This window comes from Staurois parvus, unplaced genomic scaffold (genome assembly GCF_062004578.1).
Source record: "Staurois parvus isolate SC_StPar_1 unplaced genomic scaffold, SC_StPar_1.0 ptg000287l, whole genome shotgun sequence".
In the NCBI taxonomy this organism is placed as follows: Eukaryota; Metazoa; Chordata; class Amphibia; order Anura; family Ranidae; genus Staurois; species Staurois parvus.
The window spans coordinates 4,665,114-4,687,215 of NW_028318083.1; the positions used below are offsets into that span (position 1 = coordinate 4,665,114).

At 40.0% G+C, this 22,102-nt stretch overlaps 1 protein-coding gene across 1 annotated transcript in view; it reads right to left on the bottom strand.

The window, feature by feature from the left end:
- Positions 1-22,102, bottom strand: part of RREB1 (ras responsive element binding protein 1) — a 133,461-nt gene that overhangs the window by 10,667 nt on the left and 100,692 nt on the right. Inside the window, exons 8-11 of the mRNA XM_089682196.1 lie at positions 18,569-18,713; positions 16,890-17,026; positions 6,527-6,716; positions 215-2,915 (exon numbers count right to left, since the gene is read on the bottom strand). Coding sequence (XP_089538322.1) covers positions 215-2,915; positions 6,527-6,716; positions 16,890-17,026; positions 18,569-18,713 — 3,173 coding nt within the window. The remainder of the gene's footprint in view (positions 1-214; positions 2,916-6,526; positions 6,717-16,889; positions 17,027-18,568; positions 18,714-22,102) is intronic.

Below are 22,102 nucleotides of genomic sequence, written 5' to 3' on the forward strand. Positions count from 1 at the left end.
GGAAAGTAGGGTTTAGTTCCCTTTTAAGTTGCTAATTAAAAAAACTGAACAAGCAGGCACCTTATTGGAGAAGAGGCATTCAGTGTCTCTTCTGCAATAAAATAAACCTACCTGTTTGCTTAGTAAAGGTTAAAGTTCATGATTGCCTATTGAGGTGCCCAATTTAAATAAACAGCATGCCTAAGAAACATTGTAGCATTCTAGAATCACTTACCTGTGTGAGTGAGCATATGTCTCTGCAGGGAGCTGGCCCAGGGGAAAACACGAGGGCAGTAGGGGCATGTTATTTTTTGTAAGGAGTTCGAGTAAGAGTTTCTCTTTCCCCTTTTTTCTTCTCCACTATCTCTCTCATCCTCACTGGTGCCATTTTTGTCCATAGCATCTTTAATGTGATCAGTGGATTGCAGATAAGGGCTAAATTTGTTAGTGTCAGTTGTGGCCAACATTTTCTCAACACTTGCAAACTCACCACTTGATTCCAGGTCTACAGCAGCAGCCACTTTAGGTTTATTTTTTGTTCCTTTCTTTCTGCCCCTTTTCTTTGCTCCTACGACTAAAGCAGTAGCTGTACTGACGTCAGCTGGGCTAGCAGAATTTCTACTAGTTTGAGAAGCGTCACTGGAAACCATGGGTTCTTTCTGATGGATTGTCGCCTTGGAAGCCACAGATTTGTCAGTAGCTGATGAGCTGTTGGCAGCAACTTGTAAAGTGGGTGTTACATCTGTTTTCAGTAAAGCAGAAGCAGATACAGAAGATATTATCTGTGCAATTGAAGCCAGGGGTGGTAGTTCTTTAGAAACTGCAGGCTTTGGCAAAAGAGGAGGTGGCTTAGGCCTCAAAGGTCGAAGGATAGTTGCACTTCCAAGAACAGCAGGAGAAATGACTGGGACAGTCAAATGCACAGGGGTTTTCACTGGTTTGGAATGTGTAAAAGCTGCAGCTTTCTCTAGAATTTCATTGGCACTTAAGGGAAATGGGCATGGCTGGCAATTGTATGGTTGGCCAATAGGGCCTCCTATTTGCTCTTGTGTTTTTGCTTGCATTTGTGAGTCATCTTTGTCCTTTTTTGAATGCTTAGGCATGGACAGGTCAATGGGTTCCATAGAGGAATCATAGGAGGCAAGAGACAAGTTGTAGACATGCTCCTCCTTTACTTGGAACCCAATAGAGTTCTTGTTCTTTTGAGAAAAGTCCAAGGGCTCATCAAGCTCCATAGGAAAACTAGCAGTAGGTTCAAGTTTAAAAGTAGATATCCCCCCATGAAGAAATCCATTCTGCGGTTCCACATAAGATGTCGTTGCTTTCCGATCAAGGTAAGTGCTTTCTTCCAAAAGTGGAGTGTCTGATCTAGTTTGCTCTGGACTACAGGACCCATATAATAAAACATGGTTCTCTATTTCTTTCTCTTGTACGTGCTGATGCTGTTTAAGAATGTGGTGAATGCAGTTTCTTTTGGCAGAAAAAGCAGTGCCGCACTCTTTGCACTGAAATGGTTTCTTTTTCTGAAAGTTGGTGTGACTCCTCATATGTATATGAAGGGCACGATAGCTTTTTAAGTCCTCTCCACAGCATTTGCAAACAGTGTCTGGAGAACAGACAGCATCAACCATTTCAGATTTGTTTGTAGATACATAGTCAATATTTTTTTCTATATCTTTTCTGGTGACTTTTAGGTGCTTCTTACGCAGGTGTCGCTCGCAGTTTGCTTTAACAGTAAAAGGGTACTGACAGATTTTGCATACGTATGGCCTTTCACCACTGTGTGTTCGAAGATGTCGTATTAGTGCTGCTTTGTCAGCTGCGATATAATCACATATATTACACTGATAAGGCGATATCCCTAAATGAGTACGTATATGAGCCCTCAATACACCGGAGAATGTAAATACCTGATCACAGAAACTGCAAGGATACAATACTTTTTTAGCTTGGGTTGGTTTCTTGCCATTTGATCCAGGAATATTTGATTTCAGATCTCCTTCAGTTCCTTCTTGTTTGATCTTTGCCTCCAAATCCAAAGGCAACAAGGCTTCTATAATACTGTCCTGTTCTAGCTGAGTCTTCAGGTCTTTCTGACTCACAGATTCTGAGTTGGGTACTTGGGAATTCTGAGCAGAGGAACTGTAGGTCACTCCAGGTCTGGATTGCAAATATACAGCGCTTGTGGAAGATTCCACAGTATTTTTTATCATTCTAAGGGGTGGAGCAGGAAGGCTAGGGCTGATACAGCCTGGAGAGGCTTGCTGGTTTGCAACTACAGATGGCGGTGTTGAGGCAGCAACAACAGTACGAGGAGTAACTGGAGGCTTTGGCTTAAGAGGTGGCATATGTTTGAAAGCAGCAGTAGAAGCTTTAGACAAAGGTGGAAGACTGATCTGAGAAGGTGCAGAAGTAGCCATCTTTAATATTTGCTGAATATCAGCTAGTTCTCCAGAGATTGGTTTTACTACAATACTGTTGTCAGGCTGTACAGTAAAGCCCTTTTGGAAAGGCTGCAGAGAAAGCAATTTTAGGTTCTCTCTTGTTGGTGGCAGTACTGCAAAAGGTCTACCCACAGATGATGCTTCTATGGGTGACAACTTCAGCACAGTTGTGCTGCTACCAAGCTCACGAGGTAGGCTGCTCTTTATAGCTTCTATATGCGCGCCATGGGCACTTTCCAGTGAATTGTCCTCCTCACTGTCTGGCTTTGTGTCTTTGGTGTGCTGCAGACCCAGGGCTGCCATGAAATATTGTTTGTCTTGACTATCCTCCAATGAGTCTTCAGTTTTGTGCTGATTAGCTACCTGATCACCTTTGTGGGTTTCCATGTGCAGTTTGAGAGCAGATGGCATTGGAAATGCCTTGTTGCAGGATTCACAGATGAAACTGTGCAATTCACTGATGCATCTACGCAAGTTGGTTTCACACCATACCTAGGGCACAGGCAAAGATATTGTGATTAAAACATAGAATTTACTATACTGTATAGACTAAGTGCATAAATGGTACAATCATTCGCACACACAGTAAGTACATACACACAATATATAGATACATTGATTTGCATGTGGTTATATTGTAAGTTGCATCATGACATGAACTTACAGAAACATAATTATATCTACAGATATCATGTCCTACTCTGGCTGGGGATGGGTTAATGTCTATCTGGGTCTAAGGGCAGACCAGCATTTTTTTTTTCTTTTTGTCCACATGCCATCTAAAGCCTTGTGAACTGGGGATTAGGATGATAAGCCCTTTACTGCTATAGAAACCCAAAGAGCATTGCATGTCTTGCTGTGATACACCGCATCTAGCCTTTTGCACAAAACACACAGCTGACCATCTTCTTTTGTTCTCCATTTTTAAATAGCAGCTTAGTGCAGGAGCAGCAGTATATCTAAGACATGCCCCTCCCAGAGATTAACTCTACTCCCGATGCCCAAGCAATTAGTTATAATTACTTCGGAATAAAATTGATTTAAACCAATCCAGCCTGGATCTAAGTTATGAACTGCTTACAGTCCAATGAATGACAGATGGTTTGAACGAAACTGACTTTAGGACTTGCTGTCAAAGTTGCACGATTGTCTGCCTCAGTGCCCTCTGCTGTCACTTTATGAGAGAAGTGCCCTAAGTAATAGATCAGTCTGAATAAAGCCAACTAACAGAACAGCCTGTATAACGCTTATAATGATCAATTCTGTATTATGAAAACAAGATGAATGCTATATTTGGCCTATGATGCATAAGAACTTGGAATTTGTTAAGTCTAAAATAAAATATGGCTGCATTTAAAGCTCCACTCCGGACAGAAAAGTTCAAAAGTTGATTCAATTGTGCATTTATTAAACAGCTATGCTATAAGAACTGGATTTATCTTTATATTGGTTTCATGCAATACTGCAGTACTCAAGACTAAAAGAGAGAGAAGCAGCAGTATTAGTCAGTCAGTCAGGCTCCACTGCATTGCATAGTGCTCTCAATCTAGAAGTACATTCTGCCTGCAATAGGAGAGAGCAGAAGAGCAGAGAAATTAATTTGTGTAGTGATGCTCCTTTATTGTCCATTCAGCAGACTAAAGTACAGTACAGCTAGTGATAATATTTGTCATTTCACCGGCCTGGCTATGATGTCTGGATAGAGTGCCTCAACCAAAACTGACTGAACAAAACTACTGTTACTAAGGTACTAAGTTACTAACGTAAACCCCCTGTCCCCGAAAAAAAGCAAACAAAACAAAAACACATATACAGTTGTACTCAAAAGTTTGCATATCCTGGCGGAAATCATGACGTTTCGGCATTGATATTGAAAATATGACTGCTAATGCCAAAAACTGTCTTTTATTTAACTACTTGCCCTCCAGAGCATTTACCCCCCTTTCTGACCAGGCCATTTTTTTGATACGGTGCTGCGTTACTTTAACTGATCATTGCGCGGTCATGCAACGCTTTACATAAATTAAATTTCTTTCCATTTTTCCCAACAAATAGAGCTTTCTTTCAGTGGTACTTGATTACCTGTGGGGTGTTTACTTTTTGCGCTATAAACAAAAAAACCTGACAATTTAAAAAAAAAAAAAAAAATCATATATATATATATATATATATATATATATATATATATATATATATATCTCGACTTTTTGCTATAAAAAACATACCCAGTACATAAATTTAAAAAAATCTAAATTTTGTCCTAAATTTAGGACAAAATGTATTTTGCTACATGCTTTGCTAAAAAAAAAATCCCAATACATGTAAATTAATTGGTTCATGTGAAAGTCATAGCATCTACAAATGGTGGTATATATACTGGAATTTTTATTCTCTCCTGCCAGCATGTTACTGCTGGCAGGAGAGAGACCTGTGTTGTTTACCCAATGGCGACACGGGTAGGGCAGCACGTGTGCGCGCTCCCTACCTGGAAATGCAGATCACGTATATATACACGTGATTTTGTGCAGCCCTGCCGCCCTGTAGCAATATTTCTGCTATAGGGCGGCAGGGAAGCTGTTAAGGATAGTGATAATGAAGCCATTTATTATCACATAGTTGTATGGCTCCTTTTTAAAACCACAAAAAAAGCCCAGTTAGAATATGCCTGACAACACCATGACACACCTCACAGCTTCTGGCACACTGTAATCTGGAGTGACGAGACCAAAATAGAGCTTAATGGTCACAACCATAAACGTTATGTTTGCAGAGGGGTCAACAAGGAATATAATGAAAAGAATACCATCCGCACTGTGAAGCATGGTGGTGGCTCACTGATGTTTTGGGGGTGTGTAAGTTCTAAAGGCACGTGGAATCTTGTGAAAATTGATGGCAAGATGAATGCAGCAGACAATTCGCTTTCTTTTGCACGAAAGCTGTGTACAGGATGCTCTTGGACTTTCCAGCATAACAATGACCATAAGCACAAGGACAAGTTGAATCTCTAGTGGTTACAGCAGCAAAAGGTGAAGATTCTGGAGTGGCCTTCCCAGTCTCCAGACCTTAATATCATTGAGCCACTCTGGGGAGATCTCAAATGTGTGGTTCATGCAAGACAGCCAAAGACTTTGCATGACCTGGAGGCATTTTGCCAAGACAAATGGGTAGCTTTATACCAACTACAAGCATTTGGGACCTCATAGACAACTATTACAAAAGACTGCACACTGTCATTGATGCTAAGGGGAGCAATACACAATATTAAGAACTAAGGGTTTGCAGACTTTTGAACATGGGTAATATCATTTGTTTACTTGTTTCCATGTTTTGAATTATGATTATGACCTATATTTGAATATAAATCCCATAAGAAATAAAATGTGTTTTACCTGCTCACTCGTGTTTTCTTTAAAAATGGTACACACTGTACAGTACTTTACCAATTCTCCATGGGTATGCAAACTTTGAGCACAACTGTAAATTTTAGCTTTACACAAAGCTTTTTGCCTTTATGCCTTTAAGAATGTAAATCTAACACTCATGTATGTGAACATATTATATACTTTGAACACACTAAGATAATGTGTACAAATAAATAGGCTTTTCTTCAATATGAAAATATCACTTAGGAACACTAAACGTTGTTAATGTAGCTATGGCTTATAAAAAATGGATACAGAATGAGCATACTTGGTACCTTACAATTTAATTATGATTCTCTGAAAAACTTTATTCCATAAATAAATATATATATATATATATATATATATATATATATATATAATGTCATGTTTACTTTTTTTGCAGACAGTATGTATGTTTTTAATTACTGGATGAACTATACAGCTAGTAAAATTAGCTTTAAAAGCGGTAAAGGATGGGTAGTTTTATTATGTGGCTTGTTCAAAGTATTGACCTTGATCTTCTACAATTATGAGATTACTCTGAACAAATATTCAGCCTCAAACTGTTAATCACAATCAGGAAAATATTGAAGGGTATGTCTGAGTTTAAAGTCTACTCATTCTAGTGATAAGCAATTTTATCTTCTGCTATTGCTTTAAAGCATTTCTGGTCATTCAGTTATACACTTGCGACTTTACCTGAGAAATGATAGGGAACTTCTTGCAAGAGAAGTCAGTAAAGCCCAAGTCGTTAAAGCCTGCAGGGATGGAGGGATTGTTTTGAATAAAAGGCTTCCCTGTAGGGTCTCTGGGGAGTAGCTTGTGGATTGCAGCATTGTGGCGTAGTAGACCTCGATGGGTGCGAAATGATATGCAGCAAATGTCACACCTGGAAAGTTGAAGAGAAAATAAAAATGTCATATATGTCTGTCTTTAAACGGAAATATTACAGTTAAAAACCTGTACACACACTATTAGTGATTTTAGAGAAGAGAATAATTAAGCTAGGTTTTAATAGCACTTTGACTACAGAAATATGGGGAATACCACTGCTGTCCTCCTGAAATGCTAGTTGCATGGCTCCCTCTGGCCTAAATGTTTCACAGACCAGACCATGTATCCTCTGAAGCCATATATGTTTTAAGAGAACAATTCTTAATATTGAAGCCAGAGAATCAAGAGGTAGGCCAGGCAACTGACATTTTCAGAAGGAGAGATCTGCATTGGCAGCCCTCTTTTTGCTCTTGTTAGGTTTTGTGTATTTCTTGAGCTGACAAAGTCCTAATACAGCCGAAGCGGAGGAATGCTGCATTAAATGGCCCTTGAGCAAATACATGCTTTACATTTTGATTTCATATTACACAGTTTGGAATCCTCTCTATTTTACACATGTGGAATGCAAGGATTACTTTAAAACACTTAATGTTTTCTGAGCAAACAGTTAACACAGATGCACAATGCAGATGTGTTCAGTCAAAGCTTGCTGTTCATGTATGATGTCCATGCATGAGGGTCATGTTGAGTGAACTGCTATTTTCACATGCTTCTATAGTGTGTTATATCCCTTTAATAAGCAAGGCTTCACTGCTATAGTTGGCAGAAAGTCAGGTAGTCGGCCTCCTAGACCACAGGACTATCTATTTTTGGAGTGCATAAACCAGGCCTAACTGAAAAGTAAACAAGTAGCCCTTTTCATAGTATCATAATGTACCACTAAGATCTGTAGGCCAAAATATCTTACACTGCTCTACACCTGAATAATTAAAAGAGAGAGGTAATTTATACTTCCAAAAATAGTGCGAATAGCCAAGCATGCTGCACAAATTGGCTGACAATCTCTGGTTAAGAGTGATATGATATTTATGCTCTAAGTAATTGTCACAAAGCAGCACCTTTGCGATCAGGAATTAAACTCATTTCCCTGAAACGGATGACAGGACGTGAAGAAAAATAAGACAGGGTTTTTGCTCCAACTAGTACTACTAGTTCTGTTACATGCCTTTTCTATCAGCACCAGCCCCATCCCCCAAGACTAAATGCAGCATCGTTCCCATAAAGGGTGCCACAAAAGGAAAACAAATCCTTGCCATACCTACAGGCTTGTAATAAAAACCTTTCAGGCCAGCACTCAACACCTGTTGATGTATCTTCAAACTCAGAAGGCCAAACTGCAGACCAGCAGGAAAAGACATCAGGGAGAAACATTTGGAAATGTCCTTGTCACAAAGACACTTTACTTCTAGCCAGCCATTCCCAACATGTCTCCCTGCATCTTGTCTTTAATCTGCTCTTCAATGACAAGGCAGGTTGCAGCAAATCCATCCCAGTGTCCTACAGGCAGCCAAGCTCTTCGCTCAGCACATCACTTACTATCCCACACACCTCTCAAACTGCATCTCCCCATCTAAAAAAGAAAAATATGCAAAAACAAGTATTTGTCGTTTATAGAGTCAGGTTTATGATCATTATGACGCTGTAAAGAAATATGATTTGCATTATGTCTCGTTTAAGAATTTATCTGGGTAGTCCCACTGGTCTAGGCTGACACACAGGGGGAGATTTACTAAATCCAGTGCACTCAGAATCTGGTACAGCTGTGCATAGCAGCCAATCAGCTTCTAACTTCAGCTTGTTCAATTAAGCATTGGCAGTAAAACCTGAAAGCTGATTGGTTTCTATACAGAGCTGCACCAGATTTTGCACTCTCCAGTTTAATAAATAACCCTCACAGTGACATCTGTTTAAAAATATGTGGCTCCCTACAGGGTATCCCAGTGGCTCCGATTCCTCTGGAGTCTGCAGTTTAGCTCAGAGCAATGTGCCAGTGTGATATTATCCTTGACTCTTGAGAATTTTTAATACTCTGCATGACCAAGCTACAAAATGTATCAAGTCAATGATGCCACCCCCTCTCCTTTTGGTGGAATTAAAAAAATCTTCAGAAAAAAATTACTGTCCATTTCTTTACAACTTATTGTTCCTTTTTTCATGATTGTTCTCTGTAATTCATGCTTCTGGTCTGCCCATTTTCCTAAAGTGGAACTTCACTATGTCAATCAACACTGACTATTTGTAATCCTTATGCTGATAGCATTAGTAAATGGATAAGAAAGTATATCATATTTACTTGTTTTGAATTTTTTTTTACATTTCTTCAGTTACTTCCTGGTTTCCATGCCTAGGCAAATGATGTCATACATCCCAGGACCCTTTAGGAGGGTAGGGAGGATTCTATGTTCAGCCAATCCCTGAGCTAAGGGCAAATGGATTCCAGGAAGTAAATGCTACATGAATCATCTGCCCTTAATCAAGATGGCCAGTGCCAGAAATGCCAGAGTGTGTTTTTCAAAATGCTTTCTCTGCAAAATAAAGCATGGAGACATGGATGGATGGGGAGTTTGCTTTGAATAATAAAAATTAATTAAATAGCACTTTTAGTTTGTGGTGCTTAGACGCAGTGCAGTTCCACTTTAAATTTTTATTGATACTTTATATAATTTCCCTGGCTGCCATGGTGAAGCTGCCAACAGGCAAAGCCCCTATAATGTATTATTTTATTAATAGTGAGGATTATTATTATTGGTGTTATTATTATTATTCTTTTTTGGCTCGTTTTTCAGCACCCATATTCTCATTTTTGTTTCTGCACCCATATTCTCATTTTTGTTCAGCACTCATGTTCTCATTTTTATGTATTTAGTTTAATACTCTCATTCTGACTGACTGTTTGGTTTTAATTATGACAATGTGGAGGGGACAGTGTATTGATGTCACATTGATATGAAAATCTTCCTATGTGCTTTCTAGCCCTGATGAAAGGGGCACTTAGACCTCCGAAATGTGTTGGCTACTTCTTGAATTATACCTCTGACCTTTAATGGAATAAAGTTGTATCTGGACCTCTTAGCAGTGGTGTGGTGCTTCAATTTCAACTTTTCTTGAAAAGCCCCTATGACAGACAAAATAGCCACAGTGCTGCTCATATAAACTTTAGGACTGCAGCGGTGTGTACAATGAGTTTGTTTTCCTCACTCTATATTGCTGAAATATGTGTTATTGAGCTGCAAAGGTAAGTTATCGTTTCAAATATAGGTCAATTTATTTCATAATGTATGTGTATTGTGGTCCTTCAAAGGAAGGAATAAATTAACCTCCCTAGCGGTCTGATTATGTCCATATTTCTGTGCTCAAAGCGGTACATTTTTTTGCATGGAAATATGTATTTTTTTTATTCTAGGCCTGTAATTTTTAGGAATAACTCACTGAAATCTGTTTGAACAAGAGTCTAGTAATCATCCCGGGTATGTTAAAATTTGAAACACAAAATCATAAATTATAATTTAATAAATATTCATAAAAAATAATAATAAATTTAATTCAATAATATAATCAAACCAAAAAACACTGAAAGTTGAAATATAGCGCCAAGTTCGCACATCACCGAGCAAAGTTGCAGAATTGTTTTCAGTGTCTGATGCCGAATTTCCCCATAAATCATTATCACTCAATTCTGCAAGTGGTTCTAATTTACTATCGCTGTTCTCTAGCTGGACTAAAACCGCTTTTGACCTAAAGGAACGCTTTTTGGACGCCATGGACGTTTCTCAGTTTTTAGGCAGAAAGAACAGTAAATGTAGGCAGGGCACAGGACAAAGCACTCGGGACAAAATGTATGTGAAATGCTTTGATACAGTAATGTTTTACTATGTTATTTTAGTGAATTTAGTGAATGTCACTTTTTGTCATTTTCAAATTTCCCGCCGCTCCGTTTCCTGTACGTCCCGACGTCGCAGGGGATGGAACCCAGAAGACAGATGCTGGCATCCGCTGGAGGACATTACAGGGGACATTACAGGAGGGACATCGCGGGAGCGCAGGACAAGGTAAAAGAAGACGTATCCCGGAGCAGCGCTGCATGGTATTCCCGAGTGTAGCTCGGGGTTACCGCTTGTGGTACTGAAACTTTACCCCGAGCTACACTCTGGAACACCGCCAGGGAGTTTACCATTATATTTTGTTTGCATGTTTCTGAATGAACCAACACATGGAAAAGCCTTTTCATGGTTTATAAACAGTATATGAACAACAAAATAGAAAAAAAAGTCATGTAATAATAATAAATGGCATCAACATGTATGTGAAATGAAGTCAAATCTCCAAGAGGGATGTGCAAACCTATTTTACATACTTTACACAGGTATGCACATGTACATTATAGAAAGGTATATAGAAAAAGGGGAGGCAGGAAACAGGAAAATTACTCTAAAGCTTCTGTTTATTTTTATCTGTAGTTAATTTTTTTCAAAGCACCTCTCCTAATTTGTATCATTTTGCACTGGTAATGAGCTCCAGTGTGGATGGTACAGAATGACAAGAATACCCCCCACAGAATTTTATTTATCTTTCTAATCCCTATTAGACAGCAGCAGTTATGTAACAGTAGAATGAAAACATATGTGGCCTCCTGTGGATTTAGAAGACAATTAATGATCTAATTAACTTTATAGCACAGACGCACGGTCCCCAGGTGCTACAATTTAACACTCGTTTAGCTCTTCTGTAGGACAATGTTAATACTCTGAAGGCCAGGGTGTTATTTTATTAATATTGTGCACACTACAAAAATGTGTAGGAAGCAGAATTCCCAAGGCACACAAGAAAAGCTATACAAGAGGCTCCTTTTGTATGTCAATTAGCAAATCACAGAAGATGGGCTATTTACTTCTATTCCCACTTGACTATTCTACTTTGCTTCCACCTCCTGTGTTTGAATGGGAGACATCTCCCCTGTCTCTGTGAACTGACATCAAACAGCTGCATTGCATTCAGCTGCTAGAAGGCAAAGGCAACACAAGCTGGGCAGCTCTCTCAATTCTGACACGGCTGGCACTCTGAATTTCCAGCCGCAGAGCCAGAAAAGTATAGAACATGGCTCGAAATCTCTGCTCCCTCCCACAGTGAGCAGTGCTGGGCTCTTCTAGCATCTCTCCAGCGTCTTCACACTATCCAACACTAAGAGAGACAGAACTAATTGTAAAGGTTTTTGGTAAACTAGAATGCCTGCAGTTTTTACCTTTTACTGACACAAAAGATTTTTGAATTTCTATCTGAAGTGAGTACACATTGGGGTAGATTTACTAAAACTGGTGCACTTTGAATTTGCAACAGCTGTGCATGGTAGCCAATCAGCTTCTACCTTCAACTTGTTCAACTAAGCTTTGACAATAAAACCTGGATGCTGATTGGTTTCTATGAAGCTGCACTAGATTTTGCACTCTCCACTTTTACTAAATAACCCCCATCGAGTTCATTATGCAAAGCCGGCCTAAAAGTCATCAAGCTTTTCACTTTTGTTTATACCTCACTGATGGCTATCTGTATATACCAGCCCACACATTAAAACAAATCTGTTGTGTAGTGGTAGTGATTTGTGCTTTTTACTGTTTTTTTTCATTATACAACTTCTTTTCAACATTATTGAAGTGTCACAAAACGATGCTTCATTCAAGTGAAAGTACCACATTGGGCCGCACTGCAGTGACATAGGAAGCAAAGAGTTGTGCTAAATAAAGATAAAAGCACCTCAACTCAATGTTGCACTGTGCAAAGGGCACATTAAAAAAAAACAAGATCTAGGTGCCCTTGCATTGATCTACGCAACTCAACGTGTGAATGAGACCTAGTGATGAAACAAGGATGACTAAACAAGATTACTATGGACATGAAAATTCTTGTTAGCATGCGTTTCATACATCAGCTTTACAGATTATATTCATTTTGATGCTCTGAGAATACTAACAGACTTGGGCTGAGAAAAAGCAGTAAAGCACAACCACTGAGTATCACTGCTAACAAGGAAGCATCCTGCAAATGAAATGAAAATTATAGCTGTCTGTATAGACATAATTACCAACTATAAAACAGAAACAAAATGACAAAACATGAGCAAACATTTATAAGATAATTTACATTAGGCTGACAGCACTCATCTGTAATTTAGTTTAAAAAAAGACTGCAGAATCCCTGTAAGTGAACTTCTAAATCCCATGCCATCTGAAAAGACTCTTCTATGGCTATCAGTCATCACCGTGTCTGCACACTTAGTAAATGGAAAAGAGCTCTGACATGTCTCTTACTACTGAACACCTTCATCCCAAAGAGAGTTGTGTGTAATGTCTGAACAATGGTGTACAAAGAGGCAGTGCAACTTCATGTGAAAGCCTCTTCTGTCATCTTCCAGTATAAAAATACATATGCAAGAACGTTCATCAAAAACATGCATGCACACATACCTCCCTCTACTCCCAAATCTGAAACCATATCATTAGGGCTTCCTATTTTAAGGCTGCTGGTTATAGATTGGGCAGATTGCCTCTCACATTCCAGACGCAGTGTTGCTGTTTTGGTCTGACCCATGCTCAGGGATCTAATAAGACTCCAACACGAGCCGTGCATCCCAAGCACATACACATAAGGCAAGGTTTGGGATACAAAAACCAATGTTCACTGCAAGGGAGTAATGAATACATTCGAAAAGAAAGGGCAAAAGTGCTTTTTTGTTGGTATGTACCTGGACCTGAACTGTCAGTTGCGCTGTCCTTAGCAGTAGAAATTTTAGACTACACTACAACTATTGTTTAGTAACGCAAACTGGCTGCAAGTAACAGGCAAAAAAAGCTACAAGGAGATTAGTGGTGTACATACTACACTCCAGTATCACATTTCATTTGCAGGGATTATAGTTATACAAATAGAATGACTCTGAGGGTGGAGAAAAACTTAACAGCCAATCAGAATAGAGTACACGGAAAACCAAAATAATATTTGTGGAGTCCCAGTGTCTGCAGCAACATTTTCACTGTCGGGGACAAGTCAAGTAAGAGCGGTGCCTAAGGGTTTGAAACTGGAAATCCTTCCATCTGTGGCGACTGCTTGAATTTCAGATCTGGGTGTTCATAATTCACATCCTGGAGAGACTTAAAGCCAATATAAAGCCTGACCAGGACCAGAAACAACGATGCGAGCAGATGATGACTGTACAATCTACTTATGCTGTTAACTATGGATAGAATACAGAAGACTTGTAGTTTCACATCACCATCAGTACTAACCACCCTTATCTGTAACATATTATAGCTCCACACTGGCATAAAAATCATTGCTTCTACAGGAGTTTTGTGTTTGTCCCATAGAAGCAGCTCAATGTTATTATATGTGTCCATGCACATTAGGACATTTAAAGGCAAATATTCTGGCAGGAAAATTGCTAAACACTCCTAAGCGTGCCTAAACATTGTACAAAAATGCTCTATATGAGTGTTTTTTTCTGCCAAGGGAACTGGCGTTTATAAGCCTAGTGTGCATGGAGCTCATAAGTAATAACATTACAGTTCTCACAGCAACATACAGCTAAATATAGTTACATAGTTAGTCTGGCTGAAAAAAGACAAAAGTCCATCCAGTTCAACCATTGAAAAAAAAAAAGTTATAATCCTATACCCACAGTTGATCCAGAGGAAGGCAAAAAACTCCCCAGCAAAGCATAATCCAATTTGCTCCTGCAGGGAAAAAAAATTCCTTCCTGATCCCCCGAGAGACAATTGGATATTCCCTGGAAAAACTTTACCTATAAATGTTAGTATCCAGTTATATTCTGTGTATCTAGGAAAGAATCCAGGCCTTTTTTAAAGCAATCCACTGAGCTGGCTAGAACCAACTCTTGAGGGAGTCTATTCCATATTTTCACAGCTCTCACTGTGAAGAAACCTTTCCGTGTTTGGAGATTAACTTCCTTTTCCTCCAGACGTAAAGAGTGCCCCCTTGTCCTCTGTGATGACCTCAAAGTGAATAACTCTACACCGAGTTCACTATATGAACCATATGTTGACCATATCCCCCCTTAATCTCCTGTTCTCAAGAGAGTATAGTATTAGTTATTATTTTTATTTAATACAGGTGCTTATATAGCATCAATTTATGCAGCGCTTTACATATATTGTACATTCACATCACACCCTGCCCTCAAGGAGCTTACAATCTTAGGTCCCTAATTTCACATTCATACACATACTAGGGCCAATTTAGACAGGAGCCAATTAACCTATCAGCATGTGTTTGGAGTGCGGTAGGAAACCCAAGCAGGTATAGGGAGAACATGCAAACTCCATACAGGTAGTATCGTGGTTGGGATTCAAACAGATGACCCTAGTGCTGCTAGGCCGAAGTGCTAACCACTTAGCTACTGTGCTACAAATAAATCTCAATTAGGAAAAATAAATGATTATATTCATTCACCAGCTAACTATGGCTGTAAATTACAATACATTTACACCTCTACATTTTACAAGGGAGCCGTAAAGCAAACCCTGCTATCTGCATCCTAGGTTCAGTTTCCAGCAAAACAAATCATTCATAGGGATGAATGGCAAAGCATGTAGAACACTGTGTTAAAATTACACTGCAAGTGTATTGCTATGTAGAAAGAGAAATGCAAAGAAGTGGACATCCACCAGCCAAACAATAAATGCAAACTATTTGATAAACAGAAGGATTGTGCAATAATAATATAGAGGTAAACATTTCAAACACTAGGTGAAGGACAATGGTCTATATCAGGGGTCCTCAAACTTTTTAAACAGGGGGCCAATTCACTGTCCCTCAGACCGTTGGAGGGCCGCACTATAGTTTCAAAAAACAAAACTATGAACAAATGCGGACACAGTACAGGAGATGACCAGAGACTGCGGGCATAGTACATGAGATGACCAGAGACTGCGGACATACAACGGCGGCCGGAATACTGGGCCGGCCGCTCCATAAGACGCACAGACATTTCCCCCCAAGTGTGTCTTATGGAGCGAAATATACGGTAAATGCAGGACACCTTGTTGGGTCAAATCTGTGTACAATGTAAGTAAAGAGAGAGGGGAGAGATAAGGAGGAGAGAGAGAGAGAGAGAGAGAGAGAGAGAGAGAGAGAAGAGAGAGGGGGGAGGGGAGAGAGAAAGAGAGAGGAAGGGGGGAGAGAGAGGAGGGGGGGGGAGATAGGAGAGGAAGGGGGGAAAGAGAGAGGGAGGAGATCGATCATCTATTGCACTTATCTAGGGTCCGTGGCTGTGATACCCGACATGCAGCGATGGAGTCTCCTCTCTTGCTTCCCCTCTTCATGGTCAGCTCTAGGCTCCGCCCTCCGGCCGTGACGGTTGCATGCACTGATCAGAATAGATGGCCGGCTGGCTGCAGAGAGGCCAGGTGAGTGGTGCGGGTTCATAAGCCGAGCCCACCTTCCCCTGTTCTAGAATTGCTGATCCCGCCCTCCTGCCTCCCGCCCGAGCCCTGCCGAGCTCTCCCGAGCTGCCAAACCCTAGTCCCTTGCCTCGTGGCAGATACGCCCCTGCCCGGCGGGCCGGATAAATGTCCTCGGCGGGCCGCATGTGGCCCGCGGGCCGTAGTTTGAGGACCCCTGGTCTATATTAAAGAAGAACAGTCATTATTTGGAATGACCTTGAGAGTGTGCTGGACCTAGTTCAATCCCACGTGAGTGAGCCTGTCCAGAAGCTTTCACCTGTACTGGGCCAATCATCTGTGGCTGAGGCATTCCCTGCCCCATAGCTGCACGTATACAAGCTTCTGGCAGCAGGAGCTGCATGTATACCCTGGCAGCAGATAATTGGCCCAGTACAGGTGACAATTTCCTGGCTGGCTCGCTCTTGTGGATTCAAACTAGGATTGGAACATGCCCGAGCTCATCCCTAGTCATTATTCATATACTGATAGAACCATTACAAAACAGTATTAATAATGTTGAACAGTTTGTATTTTATTATCTAATTTTAATGTTTCAGATACTAGTGTTGACCCTTTAGCCTGTCAGCTACAGTCAATGTCTTCAGAATAATAATAGAAGGAGATATAACCAGCATTAACATTGCTTTGTGGCGTCTACACCCTTTATGTTAAAATAACAGGTCCACTTTAATTGCATTTTTCCAGCTAATATCAGAAGTGAGAGGGCATAATGAATTATAAACTGTTGACTACAGACCCCCTGAGAGACAACTTACTTTAAAGAGGCTTCTGGATGAGATTCCATGTGAGTGTCCAGAGACGATTTGCATGGAAATTCTTTAAAGCATATTGGGCAGGGAATGAGATCTTCTGCCTTTTTCAATGGTTCGACTTGCTGAACTTCTTCAACCACCTTTAGGAAAAGAAAAACAAATGAGGTATTAGTCAAACTGCCCTACCTCTTTACATGCATATATTTTTGAGTAAAGGTATGTGCTGCTGGCAGCATCTGCCTAGTCTACCCAGCCCCTCTACATTGATATAAACTGCACTGCAGCTCTTGGAAAAGGTGTTCCCCGTACAGAGGTCAGACTGGACTTGCACATCAACCACTTAAGTTTATGGGTAGCCTAAACCTGGTCATACATTGGTCAGTTTTTCCATTCAGCTTCCGGGTTGAAAAAAAAAACAAAAAAAAAAAACGTATCTGATTCTCCCATCTGCACGTTCAATGCGAATGGGGTAATCCTCCCCGCCTTTTCATTGTATTATGACAACAGGCAGAATCCCTTGCCGTCAGAATGCATAGATCAACACTGCAGTCTATTTGCCTGCAGTGCTGATCGAATGCAAATATACCGACAGGATGGTTGAACAGAAGCTGATCCATAGATCGACTTCTGTTCAACCACAGCGATCACGCATAGATTGAAATTTGGACAGTTCAACAAACATGTATGGCCAGCTTAAGGCTAGCCATGCACGTGGGCTGAACAAAAGAAATCTAATAGATTTCTCCATCAATACTAAACAGTGTGGACGAAGGAATTTTCCCTGCTGGCTATTGTATTTGGATACCAAACATCTGCACCTACCAGAATACCTAAACAAGCGAGTACATCTAAAGAGATCCAAATTTTCCACTTCGCTCCTATTTTTTCAAGCCAGGTGGTGCCAACTGGGCCACCCAAGGCTTGAATTTCAGTTGATACATAAAACAAGAGTATTTTAAATAGAATACAAATAGAATACAAACAATCACACTTGTTTGGGAGTTTAGCACCACACATCCAAATCATTGCTAATGCATTCATAAATGTCGCCAAGCATTTTGAAAATCTCCTGTCTATGCCTTTCTGATAAATAGGGAACCTTGCAGAGCATTAACCACCTTGCAAACCGTATGGTGGCCATACACCTGGTAATAAATGATGGATTTATTTACAGTGCAATCTCTCCCGATAGGAGTAATCAATCTGTGGGGAAGATTCCTTCCACGGGAAGCGGATTTCAATTGATAGTTTTGAAAGATACGATCGTAAGTTATTGATCTCATCTCTGTTTCCACCATGCAAACTCATAATCTATTCAATCTAAAATGATCAAATTCATGATCAAAGCATCTCAGTGCTGCCAATTGATGTAAAATGGCAGAGTAGTTATGGCCATTCAGTTGTTTGCCGATTCGATCAATTTACACATCGATCGGATAATAAAATGAAGGTGTATGACCACCATAAGACTACATGTTTAGAGCTTCTGGATCCAACCCACCCCTGTGGTAACTGCAAAACAGACAGTATTTTTGAAAGATATTTATAGAACAGAATACTGAAGGGTTCTGTACATTTTGTTGACAAGAATAAGCAAACCACATGTCAAAATATTCACATAAGTACTGGCATCTAGAGATTCCCCTAATTCTGCATTAGAAGTGCTAGAAACTAGAAGTCACCTTTTTTGCTGGAGGTGTGTCATCCTTTTCAACTTCCTCCTCAGGATTTAATTTTCTTTTGGAAGTCATTCGCCTCCTTTTTTGAGGGGATGGTGGGCTTGTAGCTACTGCAGCATTTGGGTCCTTTTCATGAATCTTCATGTGTCTAAAATGGCAACACAAGAATATTTAATAACATATAAATAAGTAAAAAACATCTTTCTGGGTGCATTATATTTGATACAGCAAAAAATAATTATACTGTAACATACCATTTTCTTTAAAAAAATATGCTCACACTACTAAAATGAACTATTTGGGGCCCTCCAAGGATGATTCACTCATAAGAGAATGTCTTAGTAATTTGCTTAATATGGCCATACTGCATTAATAATGGAAAATCAAGACCTGTATATATCCACTGCATGATGACTTAAAACTGTACATGAGCCTTTAAGATGTGGATATCTGTTATTGAAGGAATAAAATGGTTAAAACAAGACACTAGTTTCAGGCCCAAAACAGAAAAGCTGGTTATGTTTCCAGAGATTTGAGTAAGAAAGGGAAGTGAGCAGGCAGTGTGCCTTGTGAACAGAAAGCAGACATTTCCAGTCAGATATCTCCACAGCAAGTCTCCTTATTTGGCATTGCTCTGGTTTTAGCTCTGCGCTCGCCAAATCCCAGCCACTCCATACACACACGTTATGGAGATGAGGGCAACTAGGCCAAACTGCTCAGGGGATGACAGTAGCTGGGCTTGTAGTGGCTATAGTTGATCCAGGTCATTCCACACCAAATGAAAATCTGGTTTTAAGTTTCACAACCCAAGTCTGCCACAGATCTGATTGTCAGATGTGTCATCAAAGGCGATGTCATAGATGGAGCCTGTTCACATCTGTACACTGTGTCGCAGATTATTTTTGATCGCACACATAAAGCATATGTGCATCAGCAAAGGGGAAAGGTTTTAATGTCCACACACCGCACATTCGCATCAATGGGCGGGTGAGGTTTCTGTGCCGAGAGTGGACCAAAAGACCCTGTGTTAGCGGGAAAAGTTTAATGAGAACACATGAAAACAGGTATGATACATTTTGAATACATTTCCATCAGTTGGTGACAAGCCAAAATAGTTTTTTTATTGGCCAATGTGATAAATGAAAACTCATTAAAATACGCATATAAACACGTGCAAAACATGCATCAATACAAACTGAAAAATGCATTTAAAAAAAACAAAGGAAACAGGAATCACAAAGATGGGAACCCAGCCTTAAAATTGTAGGCACCATCCAAAGTAACTCCAGCCCCAATATTTTTTTTTTTTTAGTTTTGCGGATAGCAAGAAAATGGTTGGGACCTCAGCAGGGCCGGACTGACAACTCATGGGGCCCCTGGGCAATAGTGGATCATGGGGCCCCTGTGTCCTTGCCCAAACTCAAAAAAGCCTATGAAAAAAGGTACCAGGGGCATCTCATGGGGCCCCCTACTGACCCCGGGCCCTCGGGCAGTGCCAGAGTTTCCAAATGGTCCCTATTGCCCAGGGGCCCATGAGTTGTCAGCCCGCCCCTGTAAAGGAAATCTCTAAGTGGAAATAATATAATTCAGACAGAGCTAATCCTTGCTTTTGCCAAACATTCTTTGGTTGCCCAAAACAAGCACATTCTAATACCTTACGGTTGAAGATCATTAATAAGGCATAAAACTATACATATATCCTATTCTCAATGTTGGGAGCTTTTAGAAGAACAGGGAAAGAACGCCATACAAAACAAAAATGCAAGTAAAGAAATCTCAAATCTGGTACAGAGGTTCTAATTCTTCCCCGTTTTCATTAAAAAAAAAAAAAAAAAAAAAAAAAAAAAAAAAGGGATTTTGTTGTCTATGTTCCCACTTTAGAGATTCTGCTAACTTCCTATCCTGATGACAAAACAAACAAAAGGCAGTCTGTCCAATGGGTACAGAGGCAACAACAACAAGAACCTGGCAGAGGTTCTATCCAAAACTAAAAAAACGGGTTGAAACCTACGCCTTTAAGGCATTAATTAACAGAAAAGAGAAAAAAAGTTAAATTGTTTGGGGAAAGGGGAAGTCCAGGGTAGTTCTGTAACACAGCCAAACATTTACAATTTAGAAATTTACATGACTGCATCCTCTTCTTTACAAATTAACTGAATGTCATTAGAAGAGATTTATTGCTGCATGTTCCAATGACAAGCATCCCCTAGTATACGAAAACCAAATCTCAGGTGTGGTTTGATATGTACATTACCCATATCCAGTACTTAATATTATTATTATATTATTATTATACAGGATTAATATAGCGCCAACAGTTTGCGCAGCGCTTTACAACATAAGGGCAGACAGTACAATTACAATACATTTCAGTACAGAAGGAATAGGAGGGCTTATACAGGATTTATATAGCGCCTACAGTTCACACCATGCTTTACAACATAAGGGCAGACAGTACAATTACAATACAAACTAATACAGGAGGATTCAGAGGGCCCTGTTCGTTAGAGCTTACAATCTAAGAAAAAATAATGATATAAAAAAGGGGCTAAATGCTAACCAAACAATTAATTATGTTTTGAAATCACTAAGAATACTTACAGATATCCATTTTTTCCATTGTATAATTTGCTAAAACTGTTAAGTGTCATGATGAGATTGTTAAAAAAGCAGAAGTACCCCATAATCCTTTATAAGCACCCCATACTGCAGTTTGACTACCCGTGCCTTAAAACACAATGCAGTAAACTCTAATTTACTATTAAATTTAGGTCTGGAAGAAAGCATGCAATGCCACGTTTCGATTTTCCTGGTTCAATCTTGCAGGCTAATTGAGAGAAATCAGCCGATTCCCTCATCCACACTAACCAGTGAGTATGGAGGAATCTGCACTGCAGGTTATTGTATTCTGGTAGCTGCAGCACCAATTTTCTGCCCAGCCTCTATTATTTTATTGAGTTGGGTGGTACCGACAGGGCCATCCATAGCACAAATCCTGTCCAATTTAGCTGAAATCCGAGCTGTGTATGGCTAAGTTTAGTGATTGCTCTTAAAGATCAAGGAGCATTTACACGTATGTGCTTTTGGGTAAACTTCGCTGCACTTCAAGCACACTGGATATTTTTACAGCTGCTCCTGGGGGCGTCTGGCATTTTTTTTTCCTGCCTCTAAACTCCTGGGCATGTTAACCTATGTCATGTACACAAACATTTAGAGGCATTTAGTGGCAGGAGAGTTTAGAGATAGGAAAAATAACCTACTGCCAGTGCATCCAGAAGCAGCAGAGTTTTGGCAGAAAAAACATTTGACGCATTTAAAAGTGCATGAATGCTAGGTGCGTTTAGCAATTGAGTGTTAATTCATTTTATTGGCCAGAGTAAATAATTTATTCTGGCCATTGAAATTAATGCCCTAACGCTTGACATGGGTAAATGCGGCTAAACGCATTACACACTTTTACAAGTGTCAGACTTTTTTTGGCCAAAAAGCAGCTGCCAGGAGGAGGCTTCTAGGAGAGTCAGTGGTGCTTCACACATG